Here is a 24,064-nt window from a genome sequence, read left to right on the forward strand (position 1 = left end):
ATGTCTGTAGCTGAGTATCCTACAGTTTCCTTTCAATGTTCCTCCACAGGCATCTGCTGGAAATATTACATAATAAGCAGTCCTGCTCCATGTTAATGACAGCTAAGGGCTACAGTAGTAGAATTTTTCTTTTAAAGAAGTTTGTTTTTCCATAGGTGGTATTAAAATTCATAGTCTACAAGGTCTCCTGCTTAGAAATAGTGTCTTCAATGGCTGATAACAACAACTATTATTATTACTAACATTAGTAGTAGTAGTTAGCCAAAATGTATATTTAAATAGAAGTCAGGCTAGTGGTGAATCTGGATTGGACCTTGCAACTCTGCAGAACAAAGCAAAAATCCTATAGGCCATGCGCAGCTCTTGGGACATTTTAGAGAAGTCTTTCTCATTCTGTTGCCCTCCAGATGTTTTGGACTACAATTCCCATCATCCCTCAGCATTGGCCACACTGGCTGGGGCTGATGGGAGTTGCATTGCAAACCACCTGAAGGGAACCAGTTTGCAAAAGACGGTTGTAGAGCAGCACTAATATGTTAACTGACTGTAGTGTAGTTTTTAAAAAAAGGTAAAGGACCTCTGACAGTTAAGTCCAGTCATGAACGACTCTGGGGTTGCGGCGCTCATCTCACTTTATTGGCTGAGGGAGCTGGCGTACAGCTTCCGGGTCATGTGGCCAGCAGGACTAAGCCGCTTCTGGCGAAACCAGAGCAGCACACGGAAACGCCGTTCACCTTCCTGCCGGAGCAGTACCTATTTATCTACTTGCACTTTGACATGCTTTCAAACTGCTAGGTTGGCAGGAGCAGGGACCGAACAACGGGTGCTCACCCCGTCGTGGGGATTTGAACCGCTGACCTTATTAAAATGCTATAGACATGCAAACAGATCTATCCCATTTGTATTTGGCTCCTGAAGCACTTCCCAATCTGGTACAAATAACAAAACTGCACCTCACATTAAGAAGCCAAACGTATTCACTCAGGGAGCAACAGTTCCTTCAGTGTGTAAGGTACAAATGTGACTCACCTAGTTTATTTTTAAACAAATTGAGTTGTAGAAAGCCCCATGTGGATTGAGCCTTTCAACTCTCCTGTCAAAACAACTTAATGCTCAGTTACTGCAATGCATGAATACTCAGAAGTAAATGGCAATCACTGTCTCAATAAACAGACCTTACCTGCCTTCCCCCTTCAACTCATCCTAGTTTTTCAAGTTGTGGGCAACCTTTAATTTATCCTGCGATACTAATTTTCTGTTAAACAAAGCCATGAAAAATGGTGACTGTTCTGTAAATGTCAATATGGGGTTGACAAGGATCTCATTCTCGGTACCACACGTTTAATTTGGAGGAGTGGAGTTCAGATGCAGCAGAAAGCAGTAAGAGGATTTAGTGAAGTAGTTAGCCAAGCAAATGTATGCCATGAATCACATGTTCCATGATTTTCTTACACATCAAAGCTAGGGAAAATGCTAGGCTGATAAGGCTCTGTGGTATTGAAATGTGGCTTTATTCTCACCATTTAATGTTGATTTATTTATTATATAGTTTGGCCTTGGTGTTACCATCCTACAGCTTTTACTACATAAAAGCCAACATTAAGGAAGCACTAACTCAGGCAAAATGTAAGTAGCCATGACCTTTCTCCAGAATCTGAGTATTGCTGTGTAGTCTGTAGAATTGTTCTCTTGTCCTTTTTCTAATGCAACATTTTTAAAGCCATGAAGCTCTTGTGAAGTTCAGCAGTACTGCCATGAATTCTGTGCCCCCAGCTCTGCAGCAATGATCCCAAGTCATTGTGTGAGCGTGCAAGGTACAAAAAGTATTCTACACTAGTAGAATATGTTCTGTTACTCAAATTGCACTGGCCAACCTTTCTCTCTCATCTCCTTGCTTATGTTTCCTAGAGAAGCAATGCTTTGGATATCCTCTGTTGCTGTCTTTTTAGGGGTCTAATAGCTAATGTATTGAATAGTCCATCTCCAAGGTATGAGTTGTGCCGTTTGAAATCTAGCCTAGATTGTGTGCATGGTGTGTCTTAGCTGGAACTCATTGTCATTTAGATCAATCTCTGGATCGAGGTTAAATCAGGTTTCCTAAGTTTTGGATTGTAGCTGAATTGTTCTGAATGTTTGTGATATGAGTGGATATAATCTGGATTGCGTCTAACGTGGATTCTTTTCTAGTAGTCTCCAATGGTTCCATCAGGTCCTAAGCTGTGTATGGCTTTCAAGCCGTGGAGGCTGGTCCATAAGAGTGAATGGGGTGCTGCCTGACCAGCCTTTCTCTGTCCTAAGCCAGCCCCCACATGCCTGCTTCCCAGTTAGGGGTCAGCACTGCCTGCCAGCTGCCTCCTCCTTGGGCTAAGTGTTGCTTCTTGTAGCCACTGCTGCTATCAAAGTGCCAGTGAAGTTCTCTCAACTCTGACATGTGCTGCATTCCCAGAGTTTAGGCTCAGGACAAAGCCTATCAGGTGTATTTTGAACTTACTGCAGTTTCCCTAGGATTCTTCAAAGGGAGCCCTATGTATAAGTCTTCTGTCATTTATTGGGGGTGGCCTAGGCCAGGGGTCAGCAAACTTTTTCATCAGGGGGCTGGTCCACTGTCCCTCAGACTTTGGGGGGAGCGGCGGACTATATTTTTTTGGGGGGGAAATAATGAATGAATTCCTATGCCCCACAAATAACCCAGAGATGCATTTTAAATAAAAGCACACATTCTACTCATGTAAAAACACGTTGATTCCCAGACCGTTCACGAGCCGAATTTAGAAGACGATTGGGCCAGATCCGGCCCCTGGGCCTTAGTTTGCCTGCCCATGGCCTAGGCAGCCCCTCCTGCTTAGAACTGCCCTGCAAATTTCCCCTAACCTGGGAATCCTACTTTAGCTGCTATGCTAGCTTGTTTCAAATTTATAATGTGCTCATTCTACCCAAAGAGAACCCAGTGCAACTCACAATAATAAAATCACATTGAAACAATTTAAAGCAATGCTATAACACATTGCAGGCAACAGTTAAAACCAGTTATGTAAAAACTATCATAAAACTATCAGCCCAAAGCTTGGATGAAATAAGATGCACTTAGGACAAGCCTACACAATATGTGACCTTGTGTCTCATGCAGGCGAGAAAACCAGGCTGTTTTAGCTTCCTTAAAGTTGTAGTACATGACTGATGATTGTGTTTGGCTTGGCAGGTCACACATTGTCCTCACCTACTTTAGGACTTTGGGTATGACTTTGAATTAGCAGTCATCTATCTCCCTCCATTGTAGTCTTTTGAATGTCCCATGTAGTAAGTATTTCTGCATTCCTATTCTCATAGGAAAACAGCAGCAATATGCCCCAGGTAGCTGCTCCATATTATGTAAGAATAAACCCTGTGTTGCTGCCAGCTCAAAGCTACTTTTAAAGCTGCGTCATAGATATGTGATAACTATATGCTTTTTGCGAGACATCATATTGCATGATTCACTTCTGAACTTGGGAGCAGTCTGTAAAATCTTGAGTGCAAGATCAATAATTCTGGGCGAAATTTCTTAGGAGCCCCCCGAGTCAATATTTCCATTACACAGATCCTTGAAATAGCTGCATTATATAGAAGGTGCATGAAAGAAAGTGTTGAAAAAAGACATGGGTTGAAGTCTTCAGAGATGTTTGTCTTTTCTCCAGAGTACAGCTGTAGAGAAAATGAACCTTTGATCTCTCTTTACGCCACAATATTTTTATTCAAGGGGCTGGTTGAATAAAATATTGGTTTGTGACCCCTTTTGCTTTACCCTGTTTTTTCTGTTTCCCTGCCTTCTCCTTCTGATGGATTATCACAGTCCCAAAGGGCAAGTATATTCTTGTTGCTCAATTTCCCCTCTGTTTACTGTTGCTCATATTGTCTGCTTCTATTTCCATTCCTCTTGAATGTTCTCCTTTGTATCCTAAATCTTGGAGCTTCTCCCATGCCAGCTGAGTATTAGAAAGACAGAGAAGGAAAAATGATGTATTTTCCACAATATGCTTTTCTATTTATCTTGCTCTTTCATCCTTGTTTATTTGACTTGTCTATTTGTCACCTCCCGGTTCATAGAGAAAATCAGGACACCTGCCCCCTGCAAAAATACCTATGCTTTCAAAACCCTGACGTCAATTTATGCTAAGTAAAATATCTTAACCTTGGTACAATTTACATCTTGTTTTCATCTTGGCATTCTAACTTCTTGAACTTCAGCTACCATGTTGTCAGGCAAAGCAAGCGAATAATGTGCCAGCTTTAACTTGCATCAGTGATTACAGTGTTCTATTTCTGCATTTGGAAATGGACAGTAAGAGCTGTTCAGTAGTGGAACAGACTCCCACGCGAGGCAGTGAACTCTCCTTCCTTGGAGGTTTCTAAGCAGAGGTTGGGCACCCATCTGTCATGGATGCTTTAGCTGAGATTCCTGCATTGCAGGGGGTTAGACTAGATGACCCTTGGAGTCCCTTCCAACTCTAAGATTCTATAATTCTATGTTGCTGTTTTATGATAAGTGAAAAGGCAGGTAGTGGGGTAATTTTGATTAGCCAGGGGAAACATTATTGACGTCTAGATCCTAACCATCTGATGTCTGCAAAGGTTGCCCTAATACTTTAATGTTTTGTAACCGTTCGCCAGTGTTTATCTTCATGCATCCCATTACATATTTGGGGTGTAACTATATCTCAACTGAGATTGATTAGGTCGAGCACGAGCATCAGCGTGCATCCCCAACTAGGCTCTCCCCTCTTTGGAGACTCATCACACACCAGATTTGGTGCTTTCATCGTGCTTACTTTAAACCAGTTTTTCATTATGCGCAAGATTAAACCACACTTTCACATTCTGGACATGAGAGACGAGCAAAGAGGGAGCAGGTGGTAATAACTCCTTCCTGGCTTCATAAACTATGGTTTGTTTGGCCTTACCATTCTGCAGCATTGTTTTCTCACCTTTTTAAAAGCAGTACAGTGGTACCTTGGGTTGCACACACTTCAGGTTACATGCACTTCAGGTTACACACTCCGCTAACCCAGAAATAGTGCTTCAGGTTAAGAACTTTGCTTCAAGATAAGAACAGAAATCGTGCTCTGGCGGTGCGGCGGCAGCAGGAGGCCCCATTAGCTAAAGTGGTGCTTCAGGTTAAGAACAGTTTCAGGTTAAGAACGGACCTCCGGAACGAATTAAGTACTTAACCCTAGGTACCACTGTATTTAAAAAGTCAGAATCTTGTGAAATTCGGTAATGTTACCATGATGTACTCCCTTACTCTAGAGCCATGAGTCCAAGTCATTGTTTGAGCTTGCAAGGTACAAAAAGTACTGTACACAAGTAGAATATGTTCTGTTACTCTAGTTGCACTGGTAAAACTTTCCCCCCTCATCTCCTTGCTTACGTTACCTAGAGAAATAGTGCTCTGGGTATCCTCTATTGCTGTCTTTTTAAGGAAGCAACAGCTTATGCTTTGAATAGCCCACCTGCAAGGTAGGAGTTGTGTATTCTGGTATTTAGCGAAGATTCTATGCAACACATGATGTAGTAGTTCAACTTGCTTAGGTTTGTGTTGTAGTTTAATTGTTCTGAATGCTTCATGTGGTGTGTGATATGAGCGGACGTAACTTGGATTATGCCCTTTTTGGATTTTGTTCAAGTTGTCTTTAAAGTGAGAAGCAAAAAATGAGAAAAGGAAAGAATGTACCAGCATAAGAATACAAAAATGGAAAGGAAAAAAAAATACTTTAAGGGACACCAAACTATAATTTATTCAGCCTGGACTGAATAAATCATATTTGTGTTTGCCTTGAGGAATGAGAGGGGAAATCATAACTATATCTTCAGCTATTACATTTGACTCTGTACTGATAGCAGCCCAACACTACAGAGATCTGCCTGATCTCTGTTGGGAAAGGAATTCTATATGTCAAATTTTGGCCCATACTTGCAGGCAAGCCTAGAAAATTTGTAATTATTGTGGTCTGGTGCTGGGAGGAAAAACAGGTAGTTTTAACCTCCTGAGGGCTGTAGAATGTGAGGGATGACTGTGTTTCGCTTGGCAGGCCGACTTTAGGTCTTTGGGTCTGACTTTTACTTTGCAGTCATCTGTCTTGCTGATAACTTCCTACATTGCAATCTTTTGTATGTCCCTTGTAGTAAGTACTGTGTGCATTCCTATTCATATTGGGAGGAAAATGCTCCAGGGAGCAGCAAAATACACCAGATAGCTGTTCCATATTATGTATGAATTAACTGTGTTGCTGTCAGAACTGTTTTATACATATGTGATGGATTTTTTATTTTTTATTTTGGTGGCCCAGCATATTGCATAATTTATTTCTGGACTTCCTGAACTTGGAAGCAGCCTGTAAAATTCTTGAGTGCAAGATCAATGATTCTGGGCTGAATTTCTTAGGAGCCCCCTGAGTCAATATTTCCATTACACAGATCCTTGAAATAGCTGCATTATATAGAAGGTACATGAAAGAAAGTGTTAACAAGACATGGGTTGAAGTCTTCAGAGATGTTTGTCTTTTCTCCAGAGTACAGCTGTAGAGAAAATGAACCTTTGATCTCTCTTTACGCCACAATATTTTTATTCAAGGGGCTGGTTGAATAAAATATTGGTTTGTGACCCCTTTTGCTTTACCCTGTTTTTTCTGTTTCCCTGCCTTCTCCTTCTGATGGATTATCACAGTCCCAAAGGGCAAGTATATTCTTGTTGCTCAATTTCCCCTCTGTTTACTGTTGCTCATATTGTCTGCTTCTATTTCCATTCCTCCTGAATGTTCTCCTTTGTATCATTGATCTCGGGCCAAAAAGTAGGCAAGTCTACCTGAGAGTAAGTACTATAAGAAGGGCACCACTACCCAGAAAGCTCTTTCTTCACTTGTCACCCAGTGAGAGCACCCAAAACCTGAATCTCCAAAGATGACAAGGTGTACAGAAACCTTAATGTGGGAACAGGTGTTCATTTAGGTCTCGGTCTATGTGGATGCTAGTCGACTTTAGTTAATGCATCACTCTCTGCCCCACCAGCCTCACCTGTCCTGGGGCAGCACCCATTTGCTTGCTTTACATCCAGCCCAGGGGGCGGCTCTCTTTGTCAGCTGCCTGCTTCATAGTCTCAGTGTTGACCCTTGTGGAACTTAGCAAGGAGGAAGATGAGGAAGGAACTAGAATTAGTTGGCTCTGCCTGCCGTGGGCTTGGATTTGACCCACTGTTGGTCTCCCTGCCTTTTTTCTCTACCAGTCCCAATGGGCACCAGAAACTACTGCTTCCAAGATGCTGCAGTAACTCTATGCACTCCATTGTGTGCTACATTCCCACTGTTTGGTCTCAGTTTGTAGCCTATTAGGCGTACTTTGGACTTACTGCAGTTCCCTCAACTGTCTTCATAGTCTTCTGTCACTTATTCACAGGAAGGCTAAGCAGCCTAATGCTTGCCTTCTTACTGTTCCTGCTTCCCTACAAATTTCTACTTGATTGAGAATCCTATTCTAGCTATGTTTGTTTGTCTCAAGCTTATAGCTCATCCTTTCTTCCCAAAGGGAGCTCAGGGCAGTTCAAAATAAGAAAAGTACATAGAAAGGATTTAAAAGCAAACATGTTAGAACTTCATAAAACCATTGGACAAAAGCTTAGATAAAATAAGGAAGTCTTTCCCTATTTCCAGAACACAGGTGAGGCAAGCCTATACAATTTGTGACCTGGTGGTCTCACTCAGGCAGGTTGAACCTACTTCAGCTTGTAGAACGTGAGTGATGGAAGTGTTTGGCTTGGCAAGTCACACATTGTAGAGGTCTGCTTTGGGACTTGTCTATCTAACCTTCTCTTAGCAGTCTTCCGTCTTGCTGCATTGACATCTTTTGTACGTCCCTTGTAGTATTGTGCTCGTTCTCCAAGCTTATGCTAGTCACATAGGAAAGCTGCTCCAGGGAGCAGGGAAATGCCCCCTATAGCTGCTCTACATAATGTATGATTGACCCTTTGTTGTTGCCAGCTCAAAACTAGATTTCAAGCTGTTTTGTAGTTATGTGATGGATATATGTTGATAAAAGACATGTGTTCAAGTCTTCAGAGATGTTTGCCTTTTCTCCAGTGTACAGCTGTAGAGAAAATGAACCGTTGATCTCGTTTCATGCCGCAATATTTTTATTCAAGGGACTGGTTGAATAAAATATTGGTTTGTGACCCCTTTTGCTTTACCTTGTTTTTTATGTTTCCTTGCCTCTTTCTGATGGATTATAACAGTCCAAAATGGCAAGTATATTCCTGTTGCTCAATTTCCATCTACTTACTGTTGCTTATACATGTTGTCTGCTTCTATTTTCATTCCTCCTGGATGTTCTCCTTTGTGTCCTTCATCTTGGGGCTTCTCCCATGACAATTTGGTATTCTAAAAATAGAGAAGGGAAAATGATGTATTTTTTCCTCACATGCTTTTGAATTGTTTCTCTTTCTTCCTTTCTTCTTTGGCCCTGTCACCTCTCAGTTTATTAAGAAACTCAGATTAACACCTCACCCGAAATTTGTGTTTTCAAGAACTCTGAAATGAATTTATGCTAAGTAAAATATTTTACCTGTGGCACATTTTACAAGCCCTTTTGGTTTGCATAATGACATCCCCATGACTTCAGCTTTAATTGCCATATGGTCATGCTTAGCAGGTCAGCACTATGCCATATTTACTTTGCACCACTTGTTGCAGTATTTCAGGCCGTGTTGCTGCTATTTCATGATAAATACATGAATCTCTCTTTTAATGTGAAAATGTGGGTGGTGGGGTAATATTGATTGGCTTTGCTGCTTCCATAGTGCTTACTTTTAACCAGTTTTCCAGATCTGCACACCCGAATTAAACCACAATTTCACATTTTGGACATGCAAGGAGAAACACAGGGTGAGGCAGAACAGGAATATGTGGTCACAGTGCTCTTCCCCAGCTTAATAACTTTAGCTTGTTAAGCTGGAGACATTGTCTGAATGGGTCCTAGGAACCGAGTGCTTTAAAAATGTTGAAATCCACTGTATTTACATACTTAGTTTTGCTTATAAAAGATTCTGACACTGCATTTTCATCTTTATAGTTACGGAAACTCTGAAGCTAGATCGCTTTGATGAATTCGGCTACACCTTTTTAGCACCAAGGTTGGTCATTTTCCTGTTCTGTATACCCAAATGATACATAACAAGTCCCGACTAACAAATGACGATAATAATAATATTATTATAATAATTTATTTCTTATACCCAACCCATCTGACTGGATTGCCCCAACCACTCTGGGTGGTTTCCAACAAAAATACTACTACTACTACAACAACAAACAACAACAACAAATATATATATATATATATATATATATATATATATATATATATATATATATATATATATAATAAAATTAATTGGATCTAGACCAAGTTAGTTGAACTTCAGTCCCATTGATTTCAAAAAGAACTAAATCATGCCTAACTTGTTCTGTTGATTTCTGTTAGACTTTTGTCCTAACTAATTTAGTGAAGATTCAGCCCACTTTGTTTAAGATGAGATCATCTATATACCAATAGCATATAGTCTGAAGTCTTCTAATGTTCACACTTACATAGCCAAAACGACACCACCGACCTTCAAGAGGGAGGCATTAGCAGACGCACAGTAACCCCAAAGTTTGCAGAAATACAAACAATATTCGGGGGGAAAGCAAAGGAAATGTGGGGTTCCCCTGAAAAGCCCAATGAGGACTGAGTGTCCACATAAAGCAAGAGACTTTTGAGAGGGGGGAAACTGACTAGCAGGTGGGAGGGGTAAGGGAATGGAGTTGTTGGAAAAGGCGCGTGGAGAAAAAGATATGTAGATATAAAATGGTAGAAAGAACCACTCATTCTCCTGATTGTTTATTACATTTATATCCCACCTTTCCCCCAAGGGACTCAGGGTGGTGTATTTTGTTCATAGCCCCCTCCTCTCACCCCATTTTATCCTAACAACAATCCTGGGATCAATTAGGCTGAGAGTATAGTGACTGACCGAGGGTTACTCAGCTTAATAGCTTCAGCTGAGATAACTTAATAGCTTAGTCAAGATTAGAATTCCAGTTTCCCTGCTCCTAGTGTAGTACTCTAACCACTATACCAGTGTTTCCCAACCTTGGGCCTCCAGATGTTTTTGAACTACAATTCCCATCATCCCTGACCACTGGTCTTGCTAGCTAGGGATGATGGGAGTTGTAGTCCAAAAACAGCTGGAGGCCCAAGGTTGGGAAACACTGCACTATACTACAAGTTCCATCTGCTGAAATTCCACCTTCTACACAGTTGTTAGAACAACAGCCTCTTAACCTAATGTTCAACAGACATTGTATGCTGACTATGGATCACAGGGGGAGAATGGAATGGAGCACCTCACCCATGGCATCTCAGGTCTCTTGAGGGCTGCTGGTCCCTCTGTAGCCAAAACCTCACCACCTTTCCACAGGAAAATATCTGGTGGCTTGGGAGCTCCCAGAATTTGCAGAGGTATAAAAATATTCTGAAAAAGACACATCAACACACAGTCAAAGCACCCCAGTGAAGGCTGAGTGTGCAGGTGGAAGCTGTGAGTAGTGGCTATTGTTGAACAATTGGGAGTCAGAATTCTTGCTGAGTGTGGGCACAAAACCCTGTTTCTATGCACCCATGATTGTATTTGCATCCATTTATATAACCAAAAATAGCCTACCCAAATGCATTATGTTGCCCAAGATTGGTTGCAGAAATGTATAACTGTGGTAACATTTCATACTTAAATGTTCATATTAGAAAAGAGTACTTTAAAATGCTGAGGATCTTTTGTGAGGGTTTTAATGTTGTGTATTTTTGTGTTTTGTATTGTAAACCGCCCCACAGTCCTCAGATCCTCAGGGCGGTATAGAAAGTTAATAAAGAAATAAACATAGATGAATTTTTAAAAATATATCACAAACCTATACAGAAATATGACAAACTTTACTTATGTTTGGAAACTGAGAAACTGTAGTTGATGGATTCATCCATTCCTATGTCAAGGCTGATCATTCAGAGTGAAAACACTCTAATCTTGTGTTTCCTTGCTTATAGCATTTAACTTTCCCTAATTTTATGCATAACATAATTTTGCCATGGAATTTCTCTATGTTGTGAAAGTGATACACTGCAGACTGTAGGCAAGTATTTCTACATGATATGCTACTAAATGAAATGTTGCTACCAAATGCTAGGTAAATTAGCCAGATACAACCAAACCCAAACCAGCTCAGCCAGAAATTTATGTATTTGTTTGTTTATTTTCTTGCTTGCTTTACTTCATGGATTAAAAGCAATATTTTAAAAACCTGTTTTCTTTTTCTAGAGATTACTGTGGGCCTGTGAAAATAACTGACAACAACACAGCATTTCTTCTGAATTTCAGCGAATTTATAGATCGATACACCCCCCAAAATCCCTCATGTAAGCCTTACTTTTTCATTAAATGAAACTGCTTGCAGGAGATGACAATATAAGTGCAGCAATTGGTTCCGAAGAAGAAATGTTGATGTGATCACCCTGTTTCCCATAATTACATATAGTACCAGATCTGTTTACTGGGTTTATGAATGCAAGATTGCAGAGTTTCATCCAGTTCATAGGGTTGTTATGTGAAGATAATAACTGTTCTGACCTTCTTACATGAAGGGCATATCAAAACCTAATACTTTTTAAAACTTAGCTGGCCTTTTGACTTTAGAATTTGTCATTGAAACAGGAGCAACCGATGCCGAAGCGTACAGATTTAAAATTTGAAATGTATAACTCTGGTAATCTGAGTTCATTTTTATTATGGGGTGTGGTCATAGTATCGGGAAGGATCATAACTAAGCACTAGAGTCAGGCTGTGCTTTCAAAAGGTCTCTGTTTCAATCCTCCCCACATCTCCAAGTGCAGCTGAAAATGACCCTTCCTCGCTGAAATCTTAGAGAGCCATTTCAAGTCAGTGTAAGCAGTACTGAACTATATGGACCAATGGTCTGACTTGGCAGCTTCCTGTGATCTTAATTAACCTTTGGCTTGTTTCCTTTGATAGGTAATGATATGGTTATGAGAGCTTTGCTGGATGCAGGATTTACAAGTGAACTTGTTCAGAATTACTGGAGTAAGCAGGACCCGTGAGTGTTATTTTCCTTCCCCCTGCTAAACAATATGGCTATTTCTGCGGGTTTTAATGGTGTGTTGAAATAATACTGGATCATTTCGGATAATTAGAGCACACAAGGAACACACACGGCATTAAGTATATGAAAATGCACACATTTGTGTTTTAGAGTATCTTAGAAAAACTTGTGAATATTATGTACAAAGGGCTGCCAATCATTCCAAATTCAGTTCAACTCAAATATTTCTGTCTCTCTTTTCTTCCTCCCACAGTGAGGGAATTACAGCACGATTTGTAGCTACAGATGGAGGGATCACTAGAGTGTATCCCAAAAGGTAAGGGTCTGTTTCTTTCTAAGAAATTGTTATATACTGAGTTGAATAGGATCCAAAAGGCAGCAGTCTGATTGGTCCTAGAACAATAGGATCCAGAATGCAGCAGTCTGATTGGTCCACAGGAGCCACCCAATCCAGCTCCAGGTGGAAGGGAATCTGCAACCTGATTGGCCTGCAGGAGAATCCCGGAGTTAGCCAATCACGTGGGGCCCATTGTGTAAATAATGTATATAAGGCAGACACTCTGGGAGAACTTCCATTCCTCCTCACCACTATGAGCTGAATGAAGAGCATGAAATCCACTCTCAACTCTGAGTATATTTCAGAAATACAACAGAGACACTGGCAAAATCAATTTCTTAAACATGCCTTTTTAAAAAAATCATTTTATTATAAATATCAATGCATTACAAAACAATATATACTTAACATGACATTATTATAACATTACATTATTATATACAACACATACGTCACCTAATTTTTTAAGCATGCCTAACTCAGGGTTGGATAGAAACTGAAGTTCTTGCTAGCCCCCATTGAAATTGTCACTTGGTAATGGAATATTAAAGTGAGAGTCTTCACAACAAATATATTGAATACCCCAAATATAATATTCTGATCCTTAGGGAGGAAACAGAGGGTGGTACTCGGAATCAATGTCCATGCCCTAGGTTTGATTCCCATACCCAGACATTGAAAATAATATGCCCTTGATTGGCATATTATAAAGTTGTAATTCTCATAAATTACAGTCGATACATTTTGAACAAACCGTGTTTTTCATATTTTGAAATTCAGTTACTGTACAAGACAAAATGTAACAAGGAAAGTTTGTGCTGAATCCTCCTTGTATAGCATAGCCAAGATCCAGTGAGCTTCCTCAGAACACAGCCTGTGGAACTGAAAAGGAAAACAAAGGCAGACACAAATCCTTTATCACTAACTTTTTTTAAAAAAAGTACCTTGATTTCAAAAGTGGTTTGTTGCTGGTGTTGAAAGGCTGCTATTCAAGAAACATAAGCTCAAATTCCCTTTGGGCATGTGGAATTAGTTGAGCACTCGGCTTATGTCTGTAACCAGTTTCAGGTTTTCACAGCATTTCAGAGTTGGAAATCAGAATGGATCCCAGACTTAATAATGGGATTTCCCAGATTGCTCATTGTCTCCTGTAGATGCTTGGATTTTGACTGGAGATTAAATAGGATACGTAGCTCATGGACCTGAGACTTCTTGATCTTACGCCACGTAGAATCCTGGCTGTCTAGTATTGTTTGAGTGAGCCATTTTCTGTAATGTGAACATATGTAGGGAGCTATATTACTACAATGAGTCACATTTTAAGGTTTTCAGAAACATTAACAAACAGTACAATCCTACAGTCTACTCAGAAGTAAATTTAGTTAATTTCAATGGGCCTTACTCCCAAATAAATGGTTTGCAGCCTTAGATTTCAATCCTAGAGCCCAGTGGTGGGAAGCCTGAGACCCTCCCAACGCTGCTGTTTTAACTCCCATCAGCCCCGGCCAGCAGGGTCAGTGGTCAGGTGGTGAATGTGAAGGGCCAAATGTTCCCCACACTTTCCTGTGAGTAAGCCCCATTGAATTCAGTGGAGCTTCCTTCAGATTAGGCACGCACAGGATAAGAAAACATGTGAGAATTAAGACAAAAAGCTGACATTAATGTCTCATGTTCAGTGCAGGAGAATATTGGACAGAAAATCCTGAAACCTATGAAGAGAGCTTCTACAAAAGGAGCTTAGATAATGAAAACTACATCTTCACAGCTCCCTTCTATAACAGTAAGTCACTGGGCACCCAAAAGTATCTTGTTAAACTCCAGATACAGTATGGTCTATCCATATTACACAAGTATGGAATGTTGAAGACATCTGGAAAAGTATACATAATGGCTAGGAAGATTACCATATAGCAGTTATGCATGTCTGTTTCTCAAAAGTTTTAGCTAGAAGTCAGGAAATGTTGCCAAATGATTTGTAGGAAGCTGCAGTTGAGTCAGTGAAGCATGACCCTGACTTAGATCTTCCTCTGGTGTTAAGATTTTAATCCAATAGCACAATCCTGGGGAGGCATTTATAGAATCATAGAATTGTGTGGTTGGAAGGGACTCAAAGGATCATTTAGTCCAACCCCCTGCAGTGGAGAAATATCCAACTGGCCCATACAGGAATTGGAATGCACGACCTTGGCATTATCAGCACCATGCTCTAACCAACTGAGCCACCTATTCATGGTGAATTGCAAACAGGCACAACCTAATCTACAAACAGATACAACCCAATTTATTTGGTTTCTCTCTGACATACCAACACTGTTTCATAGTCATCTATTAAATGTTTGGGTTTCCTTCCTTCCTTCCTTCCTTCCTTCCTTCCTTCCTTCCTTCCTTCCTTCCTTCCTTATCTCAGGAAGCGTATCTGAAGATGGCATTATGGTCAGCAAGGCTGTGAAAATAACTGTCAATGGAAAACTTCTGAAACCTGCAGGTGGGAAGGAATAATATTGACATTTCTTGACCATTGTTATTGGACATAGTAAACAGCAACTGAAGTTCTTGTTTTAAAGAGCAAATCTTCATTACTTACCTTACTTGTGAGTCTCTTTGACCATGCTAAATGTCCCACAGATTTCTGAATAAAGCTATTTTTCCCTTTTGAGGGAAGATGAACAAAAGAGTATTGGTAAGACAGTTGCAAGCACTCTTGGATGAAACTGATTACCTTCTCCAATTTCAATTTGAGTTCAGACCTGAGATTAAATTGAGACTAAATTGGTCTTGGTTGCCCTGATGGATGACCTTTATTGGGAGAAGAATGGAGGGATGCAACACTTGGTCTTTCTTGGTCTTTTGGTGGCATTTGAAACCATTGACCATATATCCTCCTTAACTGACTGACTTCCCTTATATATTGTGTATTCCCTGTTAGTTGTTGGAGTAAAAATCAATGTGACCAACTGGATGGAAAATTTCACCAAAATCACTACAAAGAATCAGGTGAGGAACTTGTAGCTTTTCTTTTGAGCATTAATGTGAATACTTCAACTTACATCTAGGATTGTTTTATTGTGTGCTCCTCCGCTACAGCTCAGTATCCAATTGGAAATATTGATTCAAACATTCATACATAAATAAATGGGCAGAAGTTATGCAGTGGATATAATTGTTACCAATATCCAATAGTAACATCAAGTGCCTTTGATTGATCACCATGCTGAGTAGAGATGGCCTAAACAGAGTCTTGCTTTATTCTACCACTGCTTGTCCTCCCACTTTTCCCTCCTTTCCAAGCACCCTCAAATGTATCTAGGGTGGGAGAAGAAGGAATAAAGGAGGAATAAGCAGCTGCTAGGGGTGGGGTGTCCAGCTCCTTGGACATTCCCTTCAAGGTGAAGAAAGGAATGTGTGGGCAAGAGTAGTAAATCTGGGAGTAGGACGAGTTACTTACCAGATTTGTCAAGAATCCACCTTCCTAAGTACCTTTTTCAGCATATGTAACTTTCATTGGAAGTCTGGTTATTCAGGAGTTGCAGAACTAATACTTTTGCCTGACTTTGAGCATTTTACTTTATGTTGGATTAGTGTGCAAGTTCTTGGCTCTTAGAAATGTTTTGAAATATTGTCCTGTGGCCTTGCAACGGCAGTTAATGCAAGCTGTTGAGCAACAGTGGTGAATTTTGACAAATGTAAATATTCTGCCTAAATACTTGACATTTGACCTGGCTACAAAAGCAGCATGAGCACAACTCTAGATTGAATGTCATCATTCTTGGTTTAAGAACAGGTTTCATATGTTGCATTATATGTCTGTTTTTCAGTGCAAAAGTGAACTGTGTGGATGTGAAAAGAACAGTCGGGTAAGAATGTGTTCATGAATAAATCATTTGCAGATACTGAAGCCATGTTTGTGGGTGATGCCTCTACAGGGTGGACTCCTGGCCGCATCCTGGCCTGTCTTATAAGATTGTTGTAAGGATGGCATATTTGCTTTGAAGCACAAAGACGCTATGTCAATGATAAGCATTATCATACTATTATCCATTCCCTGGGGTACCTCAATCAGCAGAACATGAGCAGTGCTATTTTTCTAGAAAAAGAGGTGTTGGAATATACACTGAACCCCTTGTACACTTATAATGGCAATGGCGCCCACCTGAGAGGTGTCGGAACCGAGTTCCGGGGAGTTCCAGCTGGAAAACGCTCTGAGCACGAGACTCTTAATCTCCGGGTTGTGGGTTCAAGCCCCATGTTGCGCGAAAGATTCCTGCATTGCAAGGGGCTGGACTAGATGACCCCTGTGGTCCCTTCCAACAATTCTGATGCTATGATCATCTTGCTGCCGTTGAGACATGTTTTCTTTGCACCAATCCAGAGTGCTTATATGTGCTTATATGTGCACATCTAAACTGAGACTAAGATGAACAATCCCAGCTACTCATATTCATTCCCCTCTCTTTATACTCCACGGCATCCGACTGAGTATAAAGATCCTGCCATCAAAACAATCATACAACAACAAAAATTGGAATCAAAATACATTATTAGAACATTGTCATTATTTATGAATGCAAACAACAGCAATGAAATAATTGGTGCTGTATTGAGAGAAAGATCAAACAAATAAGAGTTAAAAGCTGCATATGTTTCAATTCTGTCTTTAGCAGCTACAAGAGGAGAGTGACTGGTGCCAGTACTACAGTTTATGAGTAGATGGGGGGGGCAGTAGCCTTTTCTTCATGAAATGATGGGCAATAGCAAATGATTTCTCCCTTTTTGTTTATCTTCAGTGAGTAATATGATCATTAGGAAAACTGCTAACTATTATTTTATAACTAGAAAGGTAACTACAACCGCAGTCCTATACACATTTACCCAGGTGGTGAAACTCATTCTCCTTAGGCTGGCACGGGGCTGGTGCTCTGCTCAACAAGTACGGTATGTTCTGAATTGTGACTATAAAGCAAATAATAATTCCCCCCCCCCATTGTCCTCCTTGTCTTTCTTGCAGCATGTTGACTGTGTTATCCTTGATGATGGAGGATTTCTCTTGATGACGAATCAGGAATGGGATATGCAAGAGGTAAGTGTGATACAGATCGAGTTGTCTATCAAGTTGTCTTACAGTCAAAGTGCTGTCTATTTTATCAAATCAAATTACAAGCTTTAAGATTTGAATTTGACTTAAGATTTCAGATTTCATAATAACCAAATTAGAATGGCCAGGACAACTCTCTCATTCAGAATCTGTATCCATGGCAAGAGTACAGGACTGTGCAAGCCAATCTTTTTTCCTCCACCCTTGATCATAAAGATCTGGAAGGGGAATGTCAGTGTGTTACATGGAAATAGAACAGGGTACAAACTTAATGTTCACTATTTGAAACATTAGGTGAAACCAAACACAGCAGTCCATTGAAACTTGCACTTCTCTGAATTTTGCATTGCAGTTCTCCAGCCAAGTCACGTTTACAGAAATTTATACACTAGGTTAAAATGTATACATTAATGAAGATTTTAAAATGCATTGCATTAGGGGACATTGCTTTGTATGAATGTGCTATGTTGGGCAAAGTTGCATGTAAATGCTCTTTTTAGGAGAAATTCAGTGATGGGTTTTCCGGAAGACTGATGTGGAAATGAGAAGTCATTGGAAAAATGAGAAACAGAGAGGAACCAAAGCAGACAGATTCACTTGTCTCTAGTTGTGGCTGATACACACCTGCCTTATGCATATCACTGAAAAGAGCATCAAATGAACCTCTGCTATGAACTTACACAAATGCGTCCCCCCTAATAATAATAATAATTTATACCCCGCCCATCTGGCTGGGTTTCCCCAACCACTCTGGGCAGCTTCCAACAAAAGTTTAAAAATACATTAAAACATCAGTCATTAAAAACTTCCCTAAACAGGGCTGTCTTCAGATGTCTTCTAAACTATAAGAATAATTTATTTATTTAAAAAGTTTATATCCTGCCTTTCAAAAGTGCTCCAGAGGTGGCTTACATGTAAATAGAATACAGATTCCTAGACAAACTCAAAACATTATTATGCACACACCATCAATAAGTATATAATTTTGAATTTAAAACTCACCTGCTCTGCTCTCTGACTGAGCTGAAAGACTGAGCCTAAAACAAACCTTGTGTGTCCTAAGTGCAGTGAGTAGGACTGAACTGGGAGTAGGAGGGGACTTGAAGTTGCTGCCCGGTGTGTGGGATGGAGAGGGAGGGAGGTCAGGGAAACAAAAAAACAGCTTTATGTGTGCATGAAATGTATATAATATGCAAGCACACAGTTTTTGTTGTTCATTTTAAAAACGTGTATTTTAATGAAAATGAAGGAGAGGGGGGAACTTGAGTCAAATTCAGATCCAGAAGTGAGACATACATTAGAAAACAACTGTGTGGATTAGTCTGACGTAAAAAAAAATGTAATGTTCCATCCCTAGATCTCGCCTTCTTTAAATCTATACCTATAGAGTAGTTAACTATTGGGTTCAGACTTTGAATTAATATGTCCTTTCTCCTTTTTTATTGCTCTTTTTACTTAGATGAAGAGCCTTGCATTTGTAATAATTCATTGCCATTCTGCAGGCAGTTTTGATGCCCCAAGCCAAAGCTTCCAAGTATTGTCAGCTATATTGCACCCAAAATGTTGCTGGGTGCATTATTTGTTAATTAAAAAAAACACACATTAAAAATAACATTTAATTTTTAAAATTATTGTTTTTTCTGTGTTTTTAACCATTCTTCTTTTAATCTGAAAGCCACATTAAGTCCTATCAGGGTGTAAATATCAGAACTATTATGTCTCCCAGTCTGTTTGAAGAGAAGTGTCTTTCTTTCTTTTTAAACAATCTCTTTTCCTTCATTAGATTGGAAAATTCTTTGGTGAGATTGACCCTGGCCTCATGCGAAATCTCATCAACATGTCCTTATATGCCTTTAACAAGTCTTATGACTATCAGTCTGTGTGTGACCCAGAAGAAGAAGCAAAGCAAGGAGCCGGACTCCGCTCTGTCTATGTGGTTAGTATCCTCTTGCCAGGATGCAGATGGCGCTGTGGTCTAAACCACTGAGCCTCTTGGGCTTGCTGATCAGAAGGTCAGTGGTTCGAATCCCCACGACGGGGTGAGGTCCCGTTGCTTTGTCCCAGCTCCTGCCAATCTAGCAGTTTGAAAGCACACCAGTGCAAATAGATAAATAGGTACCGCGGCGGCAGGAAGATAAACGGGTTTCTGTGCGCTCTGGTTTCCGTCATGGTGTTCCATTGCACCAGAAGCAGTTTAGTCCTGCTGGCCACATGACCCAGAAAGCTGTCTGTGGACAAATGCTGGCTCCCTTGGCCTGAAAGCGATATGAGTGCCACAACCCCTTTGACTGGACTTAACTGCCCAGGGGTCCTTTACTTTTACCTCTTGCCTTTGCCCAGTCAGTATTATCCCTGCATGTGTTTAGACCAGGCCAGTCTATGTGGTGCCCTTGGAATCATATTGGACTGAACCTCCCACCAGCCCCAGCCATCATGGCCAGGGGTCAGGGATGACTGAAGTTGTAGTCCAACGAACAGCAGGAGAGCAGTGACTGTCCCCCATTCAGAGATTATTCTAACCTTATATCAATTGCCTTCTATTTTCTAGCCTACGATAGCAGACATGTTACATCTAGGGTGGTGGGCCTCTGCAGCCGCTTGGTAAGTTGAATTTTCCAGGTAGGGTTTATTATACATTTGAACATGTGAGGGCCTTGACCGAGCGATGTATACAGAATGAATTTGCCCAGCTGAGATTTCACCCCACATTCTTCTTGTTCAAGTTTAGCTGAGCATTAAATAATGTCACTGAAAAATAGGGCTACAAAATCTTTTCCCAGAGGTTCCTGAAGATATTTACGAGGTGTGCAACTCAACATAAATTAAGAACCCTTCTTTTTGCAATGAAAGTGAACTTCTGCATTGGAGGGTAATCCAGAGAGGAAACCCAAACATGACTGAATATTTAAAAAACGGGTTATCAGTGATGATATCAGACACAGAGGTGTCTGGACTCAGTTTGGACTTTGGGGTGTTATTGTTCTTTTCATCTGCAAGTGGTTTCTTGAAATGTTCTTTGTAATGAAATTTAGGGAGAGAGTTGGTAGGAAAGAGGGGGAAAGACAAAGGCGATCAGTTACCATTTAATAAGAAGAAAAGGGAAATGCAGATTTCAACAAATCCATGCAGTGAAACAGGGAAAGCTATGCTTCAAAGAGGATTAGGCGATCCCTCCCCTTCTTCCATTCCAGGAATGTTCTGTGGGTTGCTCTGCCATCTCCTGCTCCAGTTCACACAGTGAATTCTCTGCCCCACTCCTAGAGCTAAAGCCTGCCTGATTTAGGCACTATCCCTCCTCACAGCTCCTTACTCTCTTGTTCCATTGTTTCCCCCCTGTGTATCTAGGTCTATCTTGCAGCAGCTCTTTCTGGGCCTCACCTTCCCACGTTTTCTTAGTGCGGGTAAGTGACGAATCAGGTGTCAGAGACATTCCTTTGCTTTTATAATCAAGCTTCTCACAGAGCTGAACATGTTTTCTTTCTCACAGTGGAAATGGAGGAGGAAGACTTCAGTGCCATCCCATCAAAACAGAGCTGCATTACAGTACAAACTCAGTATTTCTTTGCCAATGATGAAAAATCATTTTATGGCATTTTAGATTGCATAAACTGTTCTAGGTAGGTATTTTCGTAGAATTATGAAATTATGCCAAGTGCCTCTGATGCTTTCTTAATAGTGTTCTGATATTAAAGAAGCAACTGAGTTATTCATGCGAAACTATCAGTTATGAAGTAGATATAGATACAGATGATATAAATATAGATGTGTATTGATGCATTTACTTAATTTTTTTTTAACCTACCATTCATCCTTATGGATAACAAGACAGTGTACAAAAGGAATAGCCAGCAAATCTTACCAATATAAAATACCAAAACTTCCCACATGCACACGGGTAATCAAATAAAGCACATTTTAAAACAGCAGAAACAACAGAACAGTTAACAGAACAACACTTTAAATGCTCAAAATGCTTCAACAAATAAACAGGTTTTAACCTTGCACTGAAAAGATTGTAATATTGGTGCCAGTATTATTCACTGTGGGGTGAATATTCCACAGCTGTGGTGTCACCACAGAAAAGGCTCTCTCCCTTATTTCCACATAATGTGTCTCTCTTAGTAAAGACACTCAAAGATGAGTTTACCTTGCTGCATTTATATATACTTCAATAGCAATGGGCATCATGTTTTACAGTCCATATTGCTTGGAAATAGAAGGTTTGATTTTGTTGAGCAGAAGACAGGTTCTGAATATATAATATATATTATATACCTGTTCACTGCCCAACTGAGGTGGGGAGATCTTTGCACAAAATCAGGTTATTTGTAGCTTATGGTGCAAAAGTTGCATTAAGCCTTTGGAGTTTACCTGGTTGTCAAAGGTACTTATAGAAAATTGCCTGCAAGTTCCTTTCCCCCCAGCATTAAACATTTGTTCTGTGCTTCATTTCTGTTTGCAGACTTTTTCACGCAGAGAAGATTTCCAATACAAATTTAGTATTCATAATGAGTGACACCAAACATATGTGCCGTCACTGTGATACAAGACCACTGATGCAAGCAGAGAAGCCTGGTATCCTTTGAAGTTTAAGTTTACACTGAATTTGTGTTTGCTCACAAAATAACACCACCACACATTTCTGTAGAACCCCCAGTATCTGATTCTTAGCTGCTCCTGAAACTTGGACGAGTTAGTGTACACACACACACACACACACACACACACACACCTGGACTGGAAACTGTTTCTGTGAATAGTGGATCAACACAGGCATGTATATCTTCCATTTCTCATCTAATGTGAGATACCCACTCCATGCTAGCACCCTGCTTGGATGATCTTAATATATAACACAAACACAATATTGTTGGAATCAAAAACCCTTAAGAGAATGATTGACACACTTAAAGGAGGGAATTCAACATACCACTAAGGATATTGCTGCAGCAGCACAATTATTTCTCCTTCCTTGATTTCCCCTCTCCTCCCCCTGTGCATTGTTCTGGGACTTCTCCTGACACAAAAACATCCAGGCCAATTTGTTAGGCACACAGAAGGAAAGCCGCATTGCGCTAGCAGAAGTTCTTCTGCTAGCTTCTGTTAGCAGGCCTGATTAGTTTATTGTTGCCCAAAATTTCCATTTTTTATTGTACAGTACATGATATGTTGCTTTGCCATACATTAATGGCCATGGTCTTCTCTACCATGAAAACAGTAAAGATGTTCTAAATCCCACACTTTGCCTGGATATTTCGGCCCCAATCCTCTCCATCTTCAAGTTAGGATCACACAAATTCCCTTTCATGTTACCATTTTCTCCCACCTACTTTAAACTTAAATTTATATGTTGCCTGTGGTATGAAAAGTTGCAAGATCTCACCAGGAAGATATAGGACATGCAGCAAGTGGAAATAAAGCAGTATGTCTGCCACAGCTACTACAGGCACAAACAGTACTGAAATCAGAATCACATATAACTGCTCTGATATAATCATGAATGCAGAATAAAAAGGGCACCTGGAGGGATAAATCCAGGCTTCTAATATTTATTTGATGTCTAGCCTATCCAGGGGCTTCATAACTCAGGGGTTGATGTAGTACACCATTTTCCCCTGCTGTGTTTGATTGGCCTCTGGTGTCTATACACCTGGTGTCTCTCCCAGCTCAAATTGACAAACCCAAATTCTCCAGGTTCAGCGTCCTTCAAATAGGCTGAACTGAATTGGCTGCCATTAATGAAGGAGAAGCATCATTTCCTGCTGGGGATTGTGGGACTTTAACATAAAATTTGTAGCTAAGGAGAGGCCTGGCATGGTTTCTAGTGTGCTGTTAAGAGCCACACACTCTCTGATATGCCCTCTACAAAACCTTTTTCACTAGGGAAGGGGGAGGACTGGCAGGGTAGGCAGAATGGTAGCTAAATAGGGCTTTCCAAGGGTTCACACTGAACACCCAAAATCCTTCATAGTTTCTCAAGCATTCAACTGGCACACTTGAAAAACACAGTTTATTGAGGGGTCTCACACATCTCTAGTCTCTACACACACAGTCCATAGCACCTCACTAGGTAAGGCTCCCAGTTCAAACCCTGCAATTCCTCACTCTCTTTGTGTTTTCTAGTTTGTCGTCTTCTTCTTCTTCTTCTTCTTCTTCTTCTTCTTCTTCTTCTTCTTCTTCTTCTTCTTCTTCTTCTTCTTCTAGCAAATGTGAGCATTCCATTATCCATGTTCCTTAACTGACATTCAGATGAGGGCCCAAACCCCTGTGAAATGGTTCAGCAACCCAGATACAGAAAAGGGCCCGATGTCTGCTTTGATGATGATATTGACGTAAGTTTGCTTTTCTAAGAAATGGAGGAAATGCCTTCCCTGCACTAGAAAAAAAAAGTTTTTTTAAATGATTACTTTGCACCTTGAAATGCCCATTGATGATAACCTATCTTCCATTAAATTGATTGTT

At 40.4% G+C, this 24,064-nt stretch overlaps 1 protein-coding gene across 4 annotated transcripts in view; it reads left to right on the plus strand.

Annotated features, from left to right (window-relative positions):
* The window catches only part of CACNA2D1 (calcium voltage-gated channel auxiliary subunit alpha2delta 1), a 369,792-nt gene that overhangs the window by 330,815 nt on the left and 14,913 nt on the right, over positions 1-24,064 (plus strand). For all 4 annotated transcript variants that reach the window (XM_081927647.1, XM_081927649.1, XM_081927648.1 and 1 more), the window contains 16 exons: positions 1,550-1,626; positions 9,094-9,154; positions 11,375-11,472; positions 12,086-12,167; positions 12,427-12,489; positions 14,187-14,290; positions 14,918-14,995; positions 15,437-15,504; positions 16,326-16,364; positions 17,516-17,587; positions 19,386-19,538; positions 20,151-20,203; positions 20,948-21,003; positions 21,090-21,219; positions 22,065-22,177; positions 23,852-23,934. In XM_081927647.1, coding sequence (XP_081783773.1) covers positions 1,550-1,626; positions 9,094-9,154; positions 11,375-11,472; positions 12,086-12,167; positions 12,427-12,489; positions 14,187-14,290; positions 14,918-14,995; positions 15,437-15,504; positions 16,326-16,364; positions 17,516-17,587; positions 19,386-19,538; positions 20,151-20,203; positions 20,948-21,003; positions 21,090-21,219; positions 22,065-22,177; positions 23,852-23,934 — 1,330 coding nt within the window. The remainder of the gene's footprint in view (positions 1-1,549; positions 1,627-9,093; positions 9,155-11,374; positions 11,473-12,085; positions 12,168-12,426; positions 12,490-14,186; positions 14,291-14,917; positions 14,996-15,436; positions 15,505-16,325; positions 16,365-17,515; positions 17,588-19,385; positions 19,539-20,150; positions 20,204-20,947; positions 21,004-21,089; positions 21,220-22,064; positions 22,178-23,851; positions 23,935-24,064) is intronic.

Source organism: Podarcis melisellensis (genome assembly GCF_964234715.1).
Source record: "Podarcis melisellensis genome assembly, chromosome: 10".
In the NCBI taxonomy this organism is placed as follows: domain Eukaryota; kingdom Metazoa; phylum Chordata; class Lepidosauria; order Squamata; family Lacertidae; genus Podarcis; species Podarcis melisellensis.